At 40.1% G+C, this 18,386-nt stretch overlaps 1 protein-coding gene across 1 annotated transcript; it reads right to left on the bottom strand.

Annotated features, from left to right (window-relative positions):
* Positions 1-1,605: 1,605 nt before the first annotated feature.
* On the bottom strand, positions 1,606-18,270 carry rdm1 (RAD52 motif containing 1). Its single transcript, XM_067969062.1, has 7 exons — positions 18,091-18,270; positions 17,777-17,956; positions 15,962-16,093; positions 12,633-12,795; positions 7,785-7,883; positions 4,712-4,797; positions 1,606-2,416 (listed from the first exon to the last, which is right to left on the bottom strand). The coding sequence occupies exons 1-7, from the start codon at positions 18,211-18,213 to the stop codon at positions 2,315-2,317; spliced, it is 885 nt and encodes a 294-aa protein (XP_067825163.1). The 5' UTR covers positions 18,214-18,270; the 3' UTR covers positions 1,606-2,314.
* Between the last annotated feature and the right edge of the window lie 116 nt (positions 18,271-18,386).

The raw sequence follows: 18,386 nt of genomic DNA, 5'->3' as shown, positions 1-18,386 counted from the left end.
GTCAGGAACCCTTGCACAAGTCATGAGCCACATCCGGAGCCCTTGTCACTCAATAGCCGGGCTGTAACTTGCCAGCTTGGCTGAAATAAAGGCAGCACAGAGGACTGGCGAAGGATAGCGGCACACACCTGCATGCTGCACTGCCTGTGGTCACAAACCAACTGTACATTGACGGAGTAAAATTGCAATACATTGATAAAGATACCAGGCTGCTGAAAGGGAGCACACAAGGCAACGTGTTTACAGTCTATAGCGCCTTGGACTCTGAGGAAGCCTGCCATACAGGTGAAGCCCAAGGTTCTCTCGTTCTTCCCATAGAGAAGATGTAGGAAGACTAGCCATGACTGTAGCCAACAACAGTACAATACCAGCAAAATCTTATTTTTAGCAAAGTGAATTTTCCAGAAAGTGATAAAACACACCAAAAATACCCAAATGTTAAATAGCAGCCCGAAATGAGAAACCAGCAACTAACCTGTAAGTACTGCATGATCCCTGTGCACATTCAGCACTGAGTGTAAAACGCTTGGGCATTCCAATATTGAAAACTGTCCTGCAAGAAGCGCAGGACACCAATTCCAATAATATTCCTCCCTTTACATACTCCCGACATGCGCTCCTGCCACCTTCACCAATATGGCAGGCAGCACAATTCTGGCTAGAAACGTGCGCGCACTTCTTGCCTGCCATATTGGCACCTTAGGCCACTTAGAACCTGAAAAACAGGTGCTGCACAGCTGAATTTCTGGGCCCAAGTCTTTCTTGAGGTTTTATTGTACTTTTACAGTCCAAATGAAATATCCTGCCTGCATCTACATAATCCATTTCTGGTTCATGTCTCAGAGTATAAGTTCAGCAACTCTCTTTTCATAACTCACAGCTCAAAGATCCCAGAATCATCCTTATCACTCTTCTATGCACTCTTTCCAATACAATATCTTATTGAAGGTATACTACCCAAAACTGCAGTTTTCCAAATGTTTTAACTTTATAGATCATTATGCCACAGTACATACTGTGCCACAGTACATACTGTGGATATAAATGCTATATATACACATCTGTATTGAACGGAGAAACTTTAAAATCATACCTGCACCAAGCACAGAGTTAACATATTAAACCACTTCTATTGTAGAATTGCCTGATCCAAATCCCTCAATACAATCCAAACATAAAAAATTCCTGCAAAGTTAATGTACTCCAATTTGAAATCTAAGTAGAGTGCCAGATTGCTAGCCACATTATACTTTCATGGTTTCTACATTTTTTCAAAATGAAAGCCAAAGATTTGTAAATGGCCAATTTTAGCTAGGCTTCCTAGAATTCTGAGACATATTTCTTAGCAACAAGAACATTTATCAGAAATTATATTTAAGCAATAGGTCCAAATTAAGACATTAACCAATCCAGTACAGTACAAAAGTCAGCAACTGAAGCATTAAAGCTTTTGAAAATAAATTTGCAGTGCACTCAGTATTTTCGGAGTCTTAATTCTTCAAGGTTTTGGGATGCTCTATGAATATGGCAAACATGAGAGAGTAGTTAATGAATTGTAAATAAAACACATTGAAAATGTAATTGAAGTGAGACCCACAAACTAAGGATATTAGCAACTTGTTTATTTAGGCTTGGATAATTGACAGCTGTAGAAAAATTCAGAACAATGTTAACTCAAAGTTTGATGCCTTTTAAAAAGTCATATAAAACTAAGTTTCAATGCCTTGTTACAGTAAAACACCAACTAGAATAAGCTTCATTATTTCATCATAAAACTGTTTGCAAAGTTGCTGACAAAGTTACTTTCTGGGAATTTCACAAGAAGCTAATTTCCTATAACAGTTTGCTCTAAAAACTCAGTTTTGGAGCTATGAAACTGCTTATCAGGAAAGTCCGAGCTCCAGCAGAGCAGATGCTTGCTGCAGTGTGAAGTTAGTCAATATTTCTGTGGGGCCACGCTAAATTTTATTTCTAAATCTCCAGGAGATACAAAATGACACCTATACACAATCACCACTTGCAAACACACTGCTGTGGCAAAAGCCTTTAAAAACAGTAGCATATTCCAGCAACCCTATATCAGTTACCTGGCCATTTATTGCTGTATGCTTTGTAGAATGAATGTATTTAGTGCTACAATTCCAAAGGTAAGTTGCCAGATCAAGTAAAGAGAATCAGTGTTTCAAGTTTTCAAAAGCAATTTTCTATTTCAGATCACTTTCTATTTACACATCAACATTAACATGACACTGATTCCAGAGTGTCACTAGAATGCACATCTCCAATGCCCGAGTACATGGGGCATTTTGTTTCTTCACGTTTCAATTCCTTCTATAGTCTCTGTATTAAAACAGAGATCAGAAAGAATTTCTTCCTCTCCCTCATGTTCAAACTGACTCCATGACATGTCATTTATCTGTGATAAAAAAACAATTCCAAAGTTTTATCCAAGGTTACTACTAAGCACAAGAATTAGTTGTAAACAGAGAAATTATGCACAAGAATTCAATTGTAATGGTTCGATCAGAATGAAGAGACTCAATGATTATAAAGCAAAAAAAAAGAAGGAAGTATTTAATCCATCAAGCTAGTCCTCTCACCCCACAGGCCATATACAATCAATCATAGGCCCTAGACAGCCTACTTAATCTCCAGAAGAAAATTCTTTGCTGCCTCCCAAAGGCAAATCATGCAAAACTTCAGAATACCTATTAAACCCTTTGCCCTACATCTTAAATCATCTTTTCCAAGACAATTCCAAGGTCCCAGCAATTCAGGAACCATCATGTTTGACATAGGATTCTATCATCTCTTATCTTCACAAATCCTTATCTTTAAATGTAAAATTTCAAAACTGAGATTGGGAGGGTTCAGAGGAGTAATTAGGATGATTTTGTGACTTAAGTCTCTTAATAGCAGAGCCATACAAAAGTTGTTTTCATTGGAGAAAAGGAGAATATGATCCAGGAGTTTAACATGCTGAGAGGAATAGCTAATCTAAATGCAAGCAGATCGGATAAAATGTTCACATTAAACAATGATGGGACAAAGTGTACAAAGGCTGAAAAGAACTGCTCAGTAAACTGATATTTACCCCCCCAACAAAATAAAAGCATAATGTTGATAGTGTTTAAACACTTTATAACCCTTGGACAAGACTGAAGGTTAGATGAATTTTGTCCCTTCCCTCCCCCTGACCTCATGGTGTAACACCTAAGATAGATTTCCAGTTTATCATTAACAGCTTGCATTTATATGGTACGTTTAATGAACCCTCCCAAATATATTGTTGAAGAACGCTCAAAACTGCACATAATTCAACAGCAGCCACTGACACCGGGCATCCACTTAAGTAGGACGACCCCCCAGGAACATTTTTCCCTCAAAACATTGCTATGGAACCCAGACCGCTGGTTTGGCAGAATAGTCTATAGAAATATCCTCATTTAGGTGGGGCACACAGACACGGAGAGTATTTTTGACCAGTTTTCTCATGTTCGTTGCAGGTCTGGCGGCAGTTATGGGCAGGAAGCCATGCACCAACAAATCAGCTGTTGCAGCGCAAGTTCTCAGGAATGTGTCCCGTTGAAAGTCACAGCTCTCTGTGACCCAATTCATATACCAATTTGAATAGCTGATCAGCCAGCTCACAGCTCCCCCACATCCATCCACAAACCTGCAAGGGAAGCATTTTGGGCTGTCTGAAGGACCAATCTATCACAGATCATTTAACAGAAGTCCATGTACTGAACTAATAGACTTCTGTTAGGTAAAATGATCGATTAGTTGGACAAAATTTGTTTCACCCTACCCCTCCCACGATGTTTACATACATATGATTAGTATAGTCTAATTGTAGTCAAGTGGCCTCAAGATACACTTAGAATATATTTACATTGGTCAATAATTGAATGCATCCAGTAAATCACATCCAAATCATTTTTCCACCTTCTTTGATATCGCTTCAAAGTGTATACATTTCATATTTCCTGGTCCAATGTGCAAGGTGGTACATTTATATCTATATTAAAATCCATCTGCCACTCATGAGCCCATCTGTTTACCCGGGTCTACATCACCTTTATGGCATTAATTCAATTTTTAAAAAAACTAAGGGGGAAAAAAAGATAGGAACCAAGCAAATCTACACATGGTACCTCTTATTTTCATTTCAAATTTCTCAATCAAGATTGTTATTAGGTACTGTGAACATTTCATGCATAGTTTTTTTACGTATTCAATTATACTTTTATATACTAAACAAGTCTGTTTTAAATAGGGATCATGTATTGAATTGCTTACCCATGAATGGATTGTAGCTGGTAAAGTATACGGTGATGGGAGAATTCATTTACAAGAAACATTTATTCAGGCATATATATCCATCATACATTCTAAAACATTTGTAGAATAAGAGCACAATACAATATGCATTAAGGCTATAATCCAAATCATTGTCCGAGACATCAAACTTGGAAATTTAGTGGTTTTACAGTCATTAAACGCTGTATATTTTATTTTTTTTTGTGAATGAGTTTTCCCATTGGAGTTTAATGTTCAATTCCCTCCATCCCAACCCAGCTTTTATGGGGAAATTTGGTTCTTTGAATTTGCATCATATGACAGAGAGATACACTTTATTGCACTAGATACATTTGGATAAAAGGAACATCTTTTCCAACTCCCATATTGATCTGCCCAGTGGTTGTACCTGCAGTTGTGTTTGAAGTTCCTCCTCTGTGAAATAGTCAGTTTCATCCTGTTCTAAGCTCCATTGCACTGACACCTTCCCATTCCCTACAAGAAACAAAGGGGGAGAGGGAAATCAGTCCTCACCCCTACAGCTGCTCGCAAATTATAAACAGCATCTCAAACATAGGATTCATCGAACTTTTAAATTTGAATTGTCAATAAAGTGCATCCTGTCTGATATGGATATACAAAGAGCAAGAACCTTCCAAGATGAACTTAAGAAAATAAAGGACAGATAAAAACTAGTCCATTGAGCCTATCCCATACAGACATGGGTGTGTGAAGGTTGCACGATCACCCTCATTTCTCCTCACCAAAGTCATGCAATCGGCAAAAAGGAAAAAAATCAGGCCAATTTAGGAAAAGTATGGGAAATTCCTCTCACCGCCCAAAGGCAATCAAACATGCTCTAGGAGACCACAGTGATTGGTGTCACTAGCCCACAAATTCCCACCTTCCTTCTACAGCTTGAGATGCTCTTCACTTATAGGAACTTGTCAAGTTCGCTTTTAAACGCTTGCAGCGAATCTGCACTAACCACACATGGTGGTGACTTGAGAGATCGACGCCACTCTGCAAAAAGTACTTCCTAGCGTCTAACTTAACTATGCTTTCATAACTTGTATTGATATGCCCTAGTCCTCCTCCGCTTATCTAGATCAAATAATTTATCCATGGGGACCGAATCTAATCTCATTATTTTAAAGACGCCAATCTTACCCCCTCAAAATCTACACTTTTCCAAAGTAAAAAGCCCCAGTATTTGTTGCAAACTCATTAGAAAGAAAGAGCTTGCATTTAAATAGCACCTTTCATGTCCTCAAGAAACCTTGGTGTTTCTTTTGAAGTATAGTCATTTAGGAAAACAGCAACAATAGCAATGCTTTTCAATTGTATGTGAATTACATCAAAGACATTCAACATGTATTTGGCATTACATGAAATCGGAGGAATTGTAGCCTTCATGCCATCTACATAAGTCACTGCACTCCAGAAGTAATTAATTGTGTGAAGCACTTTAAGACATTTCAACGACACAAGATGCTGTAAAAATGCAAGTATTTCTTCCTTTCTATTCTATTTATTCGGAGACCCTTCAGTGATCAGAGGTTACACTTCAAGCTGCTCAGATACACTCAAGAAACCTTAAGTTCATACAGTGAATGAGAATTGTGATTGTAGGAACATTTCCAGTTCTAACAACAGTATATTAAAAATGGTCTTACAAGTTGTGCAGAAAACTTAAAACTGGGTACTAAGGGGAAAAAAAGGGGGATCTTTGATAAATAAATGAGTTAATCATCTACAAAATCAGGACTGATGCACCACACTGATTCTATGGAAGCAACAATTCTGTAGATAAAAGTCCCAGTGCTCAGAGATAGGTGCTAACCATAATGTTCTCATTTGAAACTACTAGATTTTTTTTTAAAAAGTCCTTCAACACAGATCTTTCCTGGATGCTAGGTTCTGATGAAAAAGAGGGGTTCCCGGGCAAGTTACAATCTTGATTTTTTTTCCTAGTTCACAAGAAATCAACTAATTGCATTGTGTATTACTTCTCTGAAAGGCTTGTTCAAGCTCTTGCATGAGAGCTACTGGTCTGCACGTGCAGCTCAGACACCTGGACAGACCACAAGGGGAGAACCTTGTGTTGTCAACATTTGCCTGCCCTCTAAAAGCATAACAACTTTCAGTAGCATTTCAATGGCTGCAAGAAAAAAGCACCCTTAATGTGAATTACTGCACATCATGCAAAGGTTTAGAATGACACCAAACTCATTGTTCTGGAAAAAAACACATTTGTAGAAATAGGACCTGCTTCTTTCCTATCCCCAGGGCATCAAGGTAATACATTTTCCAGTACATTATGTTCTGAGCCAATGTCTTGAAAGTTTGTGCAGGAGACTCAAAAAAGAGTATATCCTGAACATGTCCATAATATAGGTATTGTAATCAATAACCTGTTGAAAGGAGAATGCATTGAGTGCCTTGGTCTTGGAGATCCAGATCACTAACCCCATCATGTTAGGTAGCAAATTAACCTTTTTTTTTTAAACACAAAGGCGATTCTGCAATGGTATTTCCAGTATACATAACCAGTTGCTTTGAAAAAGCTTTCAGTCGTCCCTGATGCCAGCATGTAAGCTTTGCCTTGAATACCAGGTCAGAAACGGCCTTCATGAATTGAGTCATTTTTAGCACTGGAGCTAGAGACGAGCAATTTCTACTAATTTGCGGAGGAAGAGGATGGAGGCAAAAAGGAGTAACTGGAAAGACTGATCCAAATGAGACTGCTGAAAATTTGCTTTACTGATGTTAGAGCCTGTGCAAATCTGGTTCCCAAGCATGTGAATTGCAACAGTTCCCCAATGGCTCAGCCGGTTGAGACAGAAAGGTGCTAGGCTAGATGCAGGGTCTTTACTGATCTCACCAAGGATGCTACGTGACCTCAGTGTCTTGGATTAAGGAAGGGAAAATCCTGATCAGTATCCAGCAAGCCTTGGCAGAAATGCATGTATGGGCGTTGGGTTCAATTGTGGTGTCCTCTGGAGTTGAAAAGACTGCTAGGACTCGCTTTCTAGGCTCACAAGTGAAGAATGGACACTTAGGTACTGTCTGGTACCACCCCCCGTGAAACTATACTCTTAACAGGAGGTCGGGTGAAGAAAAAGAGGGGAAAAATAAAAAGCCCTACGGTTACATTTCTGTACTCAAAGTGCACCTCCTTCTATCAATCCTAAAGCTTTAAGTAATGCCCCACAGCAAGCTCAGTGATGAAGTCATCCATGCTGATACTGTATAGAAAGCTGCCCTCGAGTAGCCATGTCTGATTCTTGCCCTTACAGAATTGCTGTTTCAAAGTCATCCTCTCCTCAGAGTTGCTAGAATTTTCACCATTCAGCATTTCTCCTGTTCTGAGGGGTACCAGTCAGTAGGCTTCATTGACATTTTGAATAAAATCTGTTCTGTAGTGGGATACTAATGTTTCTCCTAAAAAGCTAAAAATTTGGGATGGATTACAACTTTACCCAGGACAACAAGGAGGATCTTCTGGAACGCATCCGATAAAGCTTTCTGTGTTGCAGACTTTTGAGCTCTTCCGAGTTTCAAGGCATAATTCAGTGGATCTACAACAGAATAAGAGATTTTCATTGGTTGATCAGATTTTATCAAAAGTAATATTTTGTTGCAAACACATTAGAAAGAAAGAGCTTGCATTTAAATAGCACCTTTCATGTCCTCAAGAAACCTTGGTGTTTCTTTTGAAGTATAGTCATTTAGGAAAACAGCAACAACTTGCATTCAGTAAGATCCCATAGACAGCAAATGAGACAAGTAACTTATTAATCTGTTTATATAGTGTTGGTTGAGGAAGAACTCCCTACTCTTCTTCGAATAGTACCTGATGTAAGGCTACAGATGAATGATAGAAACAGAGATCGAAATCATATATACTGCAAAGTGTTTCAGAAAACATTCCTGAACAATGCCACAGAGATGTAATTAGTTTGTTCTAAAGTCAGATGCTTTAGAGAACATCAATAAGTCTATGGCATTCTGCTATATTTTTCTTTAAGTGGTATTACTAATTTGGGTGATGCAGTATCTTTTACGCCCATTTGACCAGGCCAACGGAGCAGCAGGTGAAAGTCTCATCCGAAAAATGGCACCTCTGACAGTACTGCACTTAAGTGACAGCTAGATTATGCGCTCAGGCTCTCAATAGGGCTTGTCCCCATGATCTTCTGACTCAGACGTGAGATTACTACTGCTGAGCCAAATGACAGGATTAGTCTGGCACTGCTTACTTGAACTGCAGTCTTGGTCAGTTGCACCTTAAATTTAGAAAAATCAGACAAAGCACCAGACCGATCAAGAATCTATAGATGCACAAGTGATAGTGACAGAGAGCTTCATATTGTGTATAATATTATCCAATTTAGTTATCTGATTGAAGAGCCTTCCAATATGATTAAGCTTTCTGTTGTTCCCTCATTGATCCTTGGGATGTAGTAAGTTGGATCCATTATACCCAAATCCTGCATCACCCAAATTAGTAATACCACTTAAAGAAAAATATAGCAGAGTGCCATATTATTGATGTCCTCTAAAGCATCTGACTTCAGAACAAACTAGTTACATTTCTGTGGCATTGTTCAGGAATGTTTTCTGAAACACTTTGCAGTATATATGATTTCGATCTCTGTTTCTATTATTCATCTGTAGCCTTACATCAGTGATGCATTTGCTCAAAGCTTGGGGCAGGGTACAGTCAACATCTGATACACAGCAAGAACAATGGAATGGGAAATGAATCGGGTTACTGTAATGGTGATTCCTTTGTCACAGATAGCCCAAATCATGCTGTGCACCATATACAAGATCCACTCAATATAGCTTATGCTTCATCTTTTGCTCTGTACTTCTAGTGCTCGTTGATTGGTGTCTATAGTGTAATTTCTGAAGTCATTTTTCTGACTGCATGACTAAACCAATCACCTTGTACCCAAAACAAAATTAACTGATACAGCCATCTTGAGACTTTCCTGCATCCTGGCCACAGCTGAAATTAAACAGGTAGATAAAACATACCTGTTTCGTTACTGTATTTATGAATGAAGATGGTTAAATTAATAAATTGGATTTTTAAATGAACATCCCCACCCATCCAGCTACTGCTGTTCCCCTTAGCACCAGACCTGGAATCATTCCATACGACCCATTTTTACACCCTGCCTGTTCCAGGGTCAACTCTACACTACTGTTTCCCTTTCCTTGCATTTGATCATTTCAATCTTCTCTATTGTGCCCTTCATTCATTCATTCACTCGCTCGCTTTGCTTTTCTACTTAACCTTTCTTTTTCTATTTCCTGCTTTACCATTCTTATTTTACTCCTCCCAACTGTCTGTTTTATGCCACTATATTTCTCAGAGGTTTGCCAGTCATGTCGCCTGGGCATCATTCATCCCTCTGACGATGTTGACATCCAGGGTCTTGGCTAGATATGGTGCCAACACGCAACAGGCTCATCATGTTATTGACTTCAGAGATACTTTCAATTAAAGACCTCCTGCTTATTGCGAGATTATGTTATTGAGGGCCGCCAGACTGGGAGAGCAAGAACTCCATTATTGAGGGGATTGGAGCATTAGGGCAGGTATGGAAGCAGGGAGAGAAGGAAGAAAAAGGAAAGTGCAATGTAAGGCTAAATCTGGGGACTGCGTCAATGCCGAACTTTGGGGGTCAGCAATTGAGCTGCGTGTACGATTCAAGGCACAAAGTTAATCAGGAAGTGGACACCATTAAGATTGGGATCACTTAGTTTAATTGACAATAACAACTAATGGAATTGTTACCAGGAACAATGGCAGGGGGGATTTCAATCACTTGACTAAACAGCTTGCTACAAATGAACCATAATTTTTTTTTGAATATAAAGTCTTGACCAGAACCCATGACAGGTGGATGTACTTCAGCTGGCCTCTAGTATACAGAATTTAGATTTAAAGACCATTTTTATATTTCCCTACAGTTAAAAAAAACTTGCTATTCTAAATTTCCAGTAGAGTTTTAAATTGGAAAAACTTAATTATACATTATCACCTGTAAATATGGTAACTCTTAAGCTACCATATTTCAAACAGTGTAAAGGAATGACTGCTTGGTGATTGTCAGTCTAACATAGGCACCATTTCCATTTCACTGCCCAAGACCCCAATCTTTTTCTATTCCCCACCTACACTTTCATATCCATTTATCTCCCATTCGCCAACTTGTTAGAACCTTAAAGCCAATGCCAGGATTGAGTGCCACAGATGGACCAGGAATGGAGCAACTGTACAGAAAGCAGCATGGGAATCAGACAGACTGAGAATTCTGGGAGATTTTGCACCAGGATGAGAGTGTGAGGACAGAAAAATGGTAGATTTCCCAAATCACAGGTGCATGGACAGGTAAAGGCAGTAATATAAAGCTTACCACTTCAACGAGGCTATTTTTTTGTCCATTTATTTTCCAAAGTTAGTGACTCAGACTCGGGCAACTTGTTACTACCTTACCAAAAGCAGCCCCTCTATGAATAAGCTCAGCAGGCAACTGGACTATTGAGGCAATGCAGCTAAGCTCAATCATTGCTCACCAGATGCCCCATACATGCACTTCCAACAATAGGGTGGGGCATCACTATCTAATGATCAGGATTACAACCCCTTGTTCATATCATCCACCTCCCTCCAGCCTGGAAGTGCTGAGGCCAATTGTAACATGCCAAGCATGGTACAGGCCAAGATTACTCAACTCAGATTGAGCCTTTATATTAGAATCTTACAGCACAGAAGGCGGCCATTCGGCCTATCATGCCTGTGCTAGCTGCTTGAAAAAGCTTTCCAATTAGTCCCATTCACTTGCTCTTTCCCCACAGCCCTACAATTTTTTCTTTTACAAGTATATATTCAATTCACTTTTGAAAGTTATCGAATCTGCTTCCTCCACTCTTTCAGGCAGTGCATTCCAGATCATAACACGCTGCGTAAAAACACTTCTCCTCATTTCCCCCTTGGTTGTTTTGCTAATGATCTAAAATCTGTCATAGAATCATAGAAAGGTTACAGCACGGAAGGCGGCCATTCGGCCCATCGAGTCAGCGCCGGCTCTATGTACGAGCAATCCAGCTAGGCCCACTGTCCCGCCCTATCCCCGTAGTATGGCACATTTTTTTGTTTCAAGTATTTAGCTAAGTACTCTGCTTATTGACCCTGCTGCCAGTGGAAACAGTTTCTCACTATCAAAACCTTCATAATTTTGATCACCTCTTAAATCTCCCTGTAACCTTCTCTGCTCTAAAGTGAACCCCAGCTTCCTCAGTCTCTTCTCATAACTGAAGTCCCTTATCCCTGATACCATTCTAGTAAATCTCCTCTGCATCCTCTCCAAGGAAGGCCTTCATATCCTTCCTATAGTGTGGTGCCCAGAATTAGCATGGTCTTCATTTTTCTAATTACTTTAATGTTTTTTTTATTGTCTGATGTAAATACCTCAGCCATCTAACAATCTCCTGTTTTTCCTTTAAACAGATTACAGGTCATTCCACAGATACTTCCTCTTATGTTTTTCCCCTCCCCTTTGTTCTGATTCTATTAAAATCCTTGTTCCTTTCTAGTTTCTGTATTCAGTGGTGAACAAGGATTGTGCGCCTAAAACATTGACTTGTCGGTTCTCTCAACAGATACTGGCTGACCTGTGTTTTGCCACATTTCCTACTTGTGCTTCAAATTGAGCCCATATTGGTTATATACTTTATGTTCACACTGTATTGGCTACATTAGGTGCCTATGTGTTATAAATGATTTGTACCCGATGATTAGTTGCAAACAGTTTTTATTTTTTCTGAGTAAGTCAATTCTACTCAAAAATATATACAATGAAGTGGCAACTAAATCATAACTTAATAATTGTATCAATTCAGGTGCCAGGTGCCAGGCAGCACTCTTGACTTCGAGTCAGGAGGTTATGAGTTCAGACCTTACTCCAGAGCACAAATTAAGGCAGACACTCCAGTAGAGTACTTAGGCAGTGCTGCATTGCTGAAGTTGCCGTCCTTCGGGTGAGATACCAAGGCAAGACTCTGCCTGCCTGTTCAGGTGGATGTTAAAGATTCATGGTACTATAGAAGGGCACAAAGTTTTCTTGCTGCCCTGGCCAATACTGCTCCCTCAAACAACACCACCAAAAAACAGATTCATTGCAGTTTATAGGATCTTGGCTGCAGCATGTGCCTACATTAAAAGTAATTCAGCTAAAGCATTTTGAGAGATATTATAAAGCACTATAAAACAAATCTTTCTTTCTAATTCAAAGTTCTAATTTATTACTTACCTGTTGCATCTTGGTCAAATTCCTCAGAAACCCCAATACCTCTGCAACACATGACGCTCTTTATGAATTTTACTTCCATAATGCAAAGATATTTTATATTCTCTCTCTCTGGCTGTACCATTTCCTGTGTATTTTCTTCACCTCCATCCGAAATATTCTGGAGCTGTATATTAAAAACAGAAGCTGCAATTAAAACAGCGAATTGAGAACTATAACACATTTACACTATGGAAAATGATTATACATATTTAGATGCTGGTTATACTTCTCAGATGTTGGAATGCTAAAAAAACAATGGATCAACATATCTTCTTCTATAATCAAGTCTCAACTAATCTTATGGTAGACTTACCACTCAGCTCTCAGCACATACTACAATTTGCACAAGAATTGTTGCTGGACAACATTTATAACTACAAACAGCATCAGATGCTTATCTTATACTCATGTACTAACATGGAGTGAATGCACATGCTGTACACAACATTTTGGGACTAAGAGCAATCTCCATATCACAACTATGATGGCTTACACTACTATCTACGGCATCTTTACTGGTAAAATTATAAACAAGTCGTAGCTCTTGCAAGTGTCCTTTACTGTGAAATTAGCAAGTGTGGAACAACCTGTCCCAAAGGCACTAACTGGGGCCATTTTCTTTCATCGATATTCCAAAGTTTGTACTTCATGTCATGCTAATGGCCAAGGAAAAATAGCCAGGTTGGTCTCTAGCTGCCGACTGCCCCCGTGAGGGGTGGAAGGGTGAAAGTCCCTTTTTCTATCCCTCACTAAAAAAACCTTAATTCAGACCTTGTTTACTTCCACTGCTTGCAGCTGCATCAGTACAAGTAGTTCCTCATTCTGCAACATCAGCTGCTGTGGACAGTTTGTGTCTAATCTGGTGACAGATTACCATTCATGCGATCAGTACCTACATTATAAGCAAACTAAGGAACAGCAAGATGACAGCTTAAAGCATCTTACATATATAAGAGAGATGCCCAAATGCTTTACACCGATGAATAATGAGTTGGCACTGAAAAGGAGGAAGGGAGGGAGTTAGGATAGGGTGAAAGCATAGTCAAAGAGGAGGGTCTTTAAGAGGCTTATTAAGGCACGGATGAGTGTAGAAACGCATACGTACCAGAGCAGGGAGTTCCAGAGGGCAGTACATAATGACTGAAGGAGCAGCTGTCAGTGGTGGCAGGAGTAGGGAAGTAATCTGGTGTCGGAGCAGCAGAAGGGACACACAGAAATATGGCTGGAGGAGATTGCGAAAATAAGGAGGCAAGGCCTTGGGGAGATTTAAAATGAAGGTGAGATTTTGAAGTTGATGCTGCGGGCCACAGAAAGCCAGTGGAGCCTAGCAAAGACCGGATAATGGGTGTAGAGCACAGTCTGGGTGAGGACACAAGCTACAGCATTCTGGATTGGCTGGCTTATAGATAATGGAGACAGGATAATAGCAAGAGAAATCTAGCCTTGAGGAGATAAAGGTGTGGACTGGGGTTTCAGTAGCAGAGCGGGAAATGTAGAAGCGGAGGGAAGCGCTTCAAACGTGAGAAAAAGCAATGCTAATGACTGATGAGGGAGGGGGTGGGGGAGAAGAGAAATGGAGCTCAGTATGCCAAGGTTCCACACCTCTGGGCTCAACTTGAGGTAGCAACCGGTGAGGTGAATGAAAGAGAGGCCAGAGGCATGTAGATGGTTGTGGTAGCTTTGATCTTTATCTACTTTAAGCTGGAGGAAATGACAACTCATCCAGATCTTACTGTTGAATAGGCAGGTGAATACTGTGGCAACAGCCATGAGGTCATTGGAGAAAGGGGTGGGCGTTAAATATTGTCAGCATACATGTAGAAAATGACTTCGTTTTTCAGCAAAAAACAAATGAAGCAGAGGGGCCCCAAGACAGAGCTCCTATGGCACATCACACATGACCAAGCCAGCATGGGATGAAATGCCATTCAAGGTAATGTAATGCCAATGATGCAATAGGTAAGAATGGAAGCAGGAGCGAGCAATTCCACAGAGCTGGACTGTGGAGGAGATTTTTGAGAAAAGGAGAGTGGTCAGTACTATCAAGTATAGTAGAGAGGTCATGAAGGATAAAAAGAAACAGTGAGCCACAATTAATCACACAGGATGTTATTGGTGACTTTGATCAGCATGGCATTGCTGCTCTGGGTAGGACAGAAGCCTGACTGGAGGGTGTTGAACAATGGAAGTGCAATTGGGAGGCAACAGTGCATTCCAGGACTTTAGAAAGAAAGGATAGGTTGTAGAACGAGTAATAGTTGGACAGGGTAGAGGGGTTGAGGAGAGCAGTTAGATCCGAAATTACAGAAGAGATATTGGGTGTTAAGATGGGAGGGGCTGGAAGGAGGATGAGGAAAAGGCAACCAAGCAGTTGCCCTCAATTTTAGACACAAAGACATGCAGGAGCTTCTCAGAGTTGTTGTCTAAATTGAGGATGGAGGATGCTGTATGACAGATGACCCAAGGAGACAGTTTGTTGTGGGAGAGAGAAATTTACAGTTGTTTTGTTCTCCAGGGTGACTTCACATTGTAGGAGGACTTGGTCATGAAAAGGGGGCAACAGTAGAGCATAAATTATATTTGGAAATTTATAGCCAAGTTGGACAATCACCAGGTATGCTCGAGCTCGAAGCCTTTGGATTTGTCAGGGAGATTGTTGTTTTATAAGGGGAAGCAATGGGTATGGGAAACTGTCCAGAAACTGGTGGGAACAAGAGTGCGAAGCAGGAGGTTATGAAGATCAAAAAAAAGTGCCAAGTCATCCCCAGTAGTGGGCCTGGGATTGATGAGGTTGAAGTGTGAGTAAATCAGGAGGTAGCTTTTTCCAGGTGCAAGATGAAAATGGAAGGTTTTGAAGCATACATAAGAGGGGGGGAGAGAGAGAGAGAGAGAGAGAGAGAGAGACCAGGTAGTGATCAGAGAGACTCCTGCTCAGAGATCTCTAGGAAAGTGTGACGCTAAGATCAACGGGGTATGTGGGCGACAGTAATTGATGTGGACGGTAGATGGAGGAGGTGAGGAGAGCAATGGTGATTTGTAAAGTATTGCAGTAGAAGTTTACTACATATCAAAAGAGGACCGCCCAGTTAGTTTCAGTATTCATATTCTATCCCAGCTATCCACTTACAAACTCATCTAACAGATGGGATTTTTCCCACCTTGTGATTTCCCAGTGAGTAAAGATCTGCAGTGGACTTTTTCCTACTTACATATTAAATTATGAATTGTTCTAAGTGCAAACTGGCATGTTACACTGCATTGTTCAGAATTCCTATTTTTTTTTTGCTTACTGCAATTATGTGACTGGACCATCCATTGAAACCAAGGTAGTAATTAGCCAATTCCTGGCATTTGATGCTGTTTAGAGCAATTTGATGCTCTTGGAATACTTTCACAGACCGTTGCGTTGTGCACATTCGAACCTATACAAAAATTAAACAAACTGTAAATTACAATTCATCCTTATAAGTATATAAATAATTTGCCAAGCATTACATTTGGATAAGATTCTGGAAAATAATCTGAAATATTAAGTGAGCTAGAGACTTCAGAAGGGAAAACAGGGTCTAAAGTTGTCCCACACTATAGAGCCATGAGTGCAGCTGTTCAGAATATACATATAATCTGTATTACAGAAGTAGATGACATGGGAAACTTGGCTGGACATGCAAAACAGCACCACCTAATGTCTCAAAAGCAAAATACTGTAGATACTGAAGATACAAAATAAACAAAGAAAATGCTGGAGAAGCTCAGCAAGTCAGGCAGCATCTGTGGAGAAAGAAACAAGTGTTAATGTTTCAGATCATTGGATTCAGTTCCACAGAAGACTAACGAGAGAACACAACAGATAAACACATTGTTGGCCTTTATTTCATCAGCTGATCAGTTGTCATGTATATATTGGCTGACAACATGTAATAATTTGCAGTTCAGAGTGTAATATTATTATATGACTATCCCAATAAAATTAGTAAGAACATTAAATCAGAACATATTGGAATTTTACAATGTTTTTGTCTATCCAAATATTTCTGAATATAAAAAGCCATTACAAAAATTACTGGACTAGTGAATTGCCATTAATGTATTTATTGTCTTGAGGTTTAAGATATGAATTGAGGAAAATGTCTTGCTTGGATCAGTAATATAATGGCAATCCTCAGTATTAGCTTGCATTGTCCCAGCATCTGGATGCCTTTTACAGGTATATGGAATGCTTGATGGCATTGGGAAGAAGAACTTGTCCTACCACAAAATGTCTTCCCCTCTCCCTGCTGGAAGGAAAGAATGGACAGCCACTGCTAGGGGATCTTTCTCTTAAAAAGCAGCATTGTTTCTCATCGCTCTTCCACCAAGAGAAAGATTTAGGGAATGTTATTGGTAGGAAGGGCTCTCCCTACTTCCCTTTTAATATGTAACTGATTTATTATCTATAGACAAAGCATAAAAATTTAAAGCACTTTTACATTTAAGTTGGTATCACCAGGAAAGCAGTGCTCAAAGGCCTGCAATGACTGTACATGAGTCTTCCTGCCACAGTGGCAAATCAAACCTTGTTGGAGGCAGCTTTTAAACACAGCCCCATCAAAATAATTATGCAGGATGCTGAGATTGCTACATAGGAAGTGCTTAGCAGAAATATTAAAAGTAATACCAAATAGATATACATTTTCATACATGTATCTTTCAAAATTGTTGAATTCATGCAAGTAAGGATGGCAGTGATGAACTGGCCAAACTCTTTTACAAAACTGCAAAATGATTTGTACATTTATAGATTTGAGCTTTAATTCCAGGTGAATTTCAGACCTGCCACTGAAAACTGGGGTTGTAAATAGATAATGCAGAATGGTAGTTACTTTTATGTTTTTTAGTTTAATAAGTGAAATGACGGCTACAAAATAGTGGAATCAGGCTAAATGTAAGCTTGTGGGTCCTACAAAAAGCCATTGGGAGTATGGAGGTATCCTGCTTTATTCTGGAGAATGAAGTGGAAAGTGGAACCTGGAACCTTAGGGTGGTTGAATCTTGAGACCTGTGGTGTTCAAAGTTAATGAGGACGTGATCCCGATAAAATCCCAGTCATTTCAATTACTGCTCACCTTTAAAGGAATCTCTTGAAACAAACACTGGTTATTTGTACCATTCTGGGCCCTGCTGGCATTCACCGCTGAATAAAATTTGACAATGGCATAATAACCTGGCTTGGCTACAGCAGCGTTCCTGCACACCCGCACAAAGTAGAGGAGTCCAAACTCAGAAAAAACTTTGAAAATGCAGTCCTATGAACACAGAAAAGTTCACTTGTAATTCTTGAGAAGAGTGTTCTTCCCCCCCTCCCTCCCCCGGCTCTTCGCTCTCCCTCCCGCAGTGGCTCCCACTCCACTCCACTCAACTCAACCCCCCGGGTACTCACATAAATTTCTGCTTCAGATTCTCTGGGAAGAATGTTACAGACAAAAAGGGTTTTGCTATTTCCGGTGGGGACTTTAAAATCCACAACTTCAGCCTGAAGCGGACTCGTGCCGTTGGCGGCCATGAACTCCCGGGCTCGCGCCGCCTTAACGGCCAACACAGAGCGCCTGTCACTCAGTCCTGTTGCCATGGTGAACGCTGATCCCGGATTGGGCAAAGGCTAAGCTCCGCCCTCTCATGGTTCCGCCTCCTGATAGGCTAATCACCCTGTGACAGCAGTGATGAAACTTCATTCAT

Source organism: Heptranchias perlo, chromosome 30, assembly GCF_035084215.1.
Source record: "Heptranchias perlo isolate sHepPer1 chromosome 30, sHepPer1.hap1, whole genome shotgun sequence".
Classification (NCBI taxonomy): Eukaryota; Metazoa; Chordata; class Chondrichthyes; order Hexanchiformes; family Hexanchidae; genus Heptranchias; species Heptranchias perlo.
This window is presented reverse-complemented; position numbering and strand designations above follow the sequence as displayed.

Bases quoted from the DNA above. Each gene is read 5' to 3' on its own strand.
- rdm1 (XM_067969062.1), bottom strand. From the start codon at position 18,213: ATGGCCGCCAACGGCACGAGTCCGCTTCAGGCTGAAGTTGTGGATTTT. The intron at 17,957-18,090 runs GTGAGTACCCGG...CTGTGTTCATAG, and splicing joins AATCTGAAGCAGAAATTTAT to GACTGCATTTTCAAAGTTTT. The intron at 7,884-12,632 runs GTAAGTAATAAA...ATTCTGTTGTAG, and splicing joins ATTTGACCAAGATGCAACAG to ATCCACTGAATTATGCCTTG.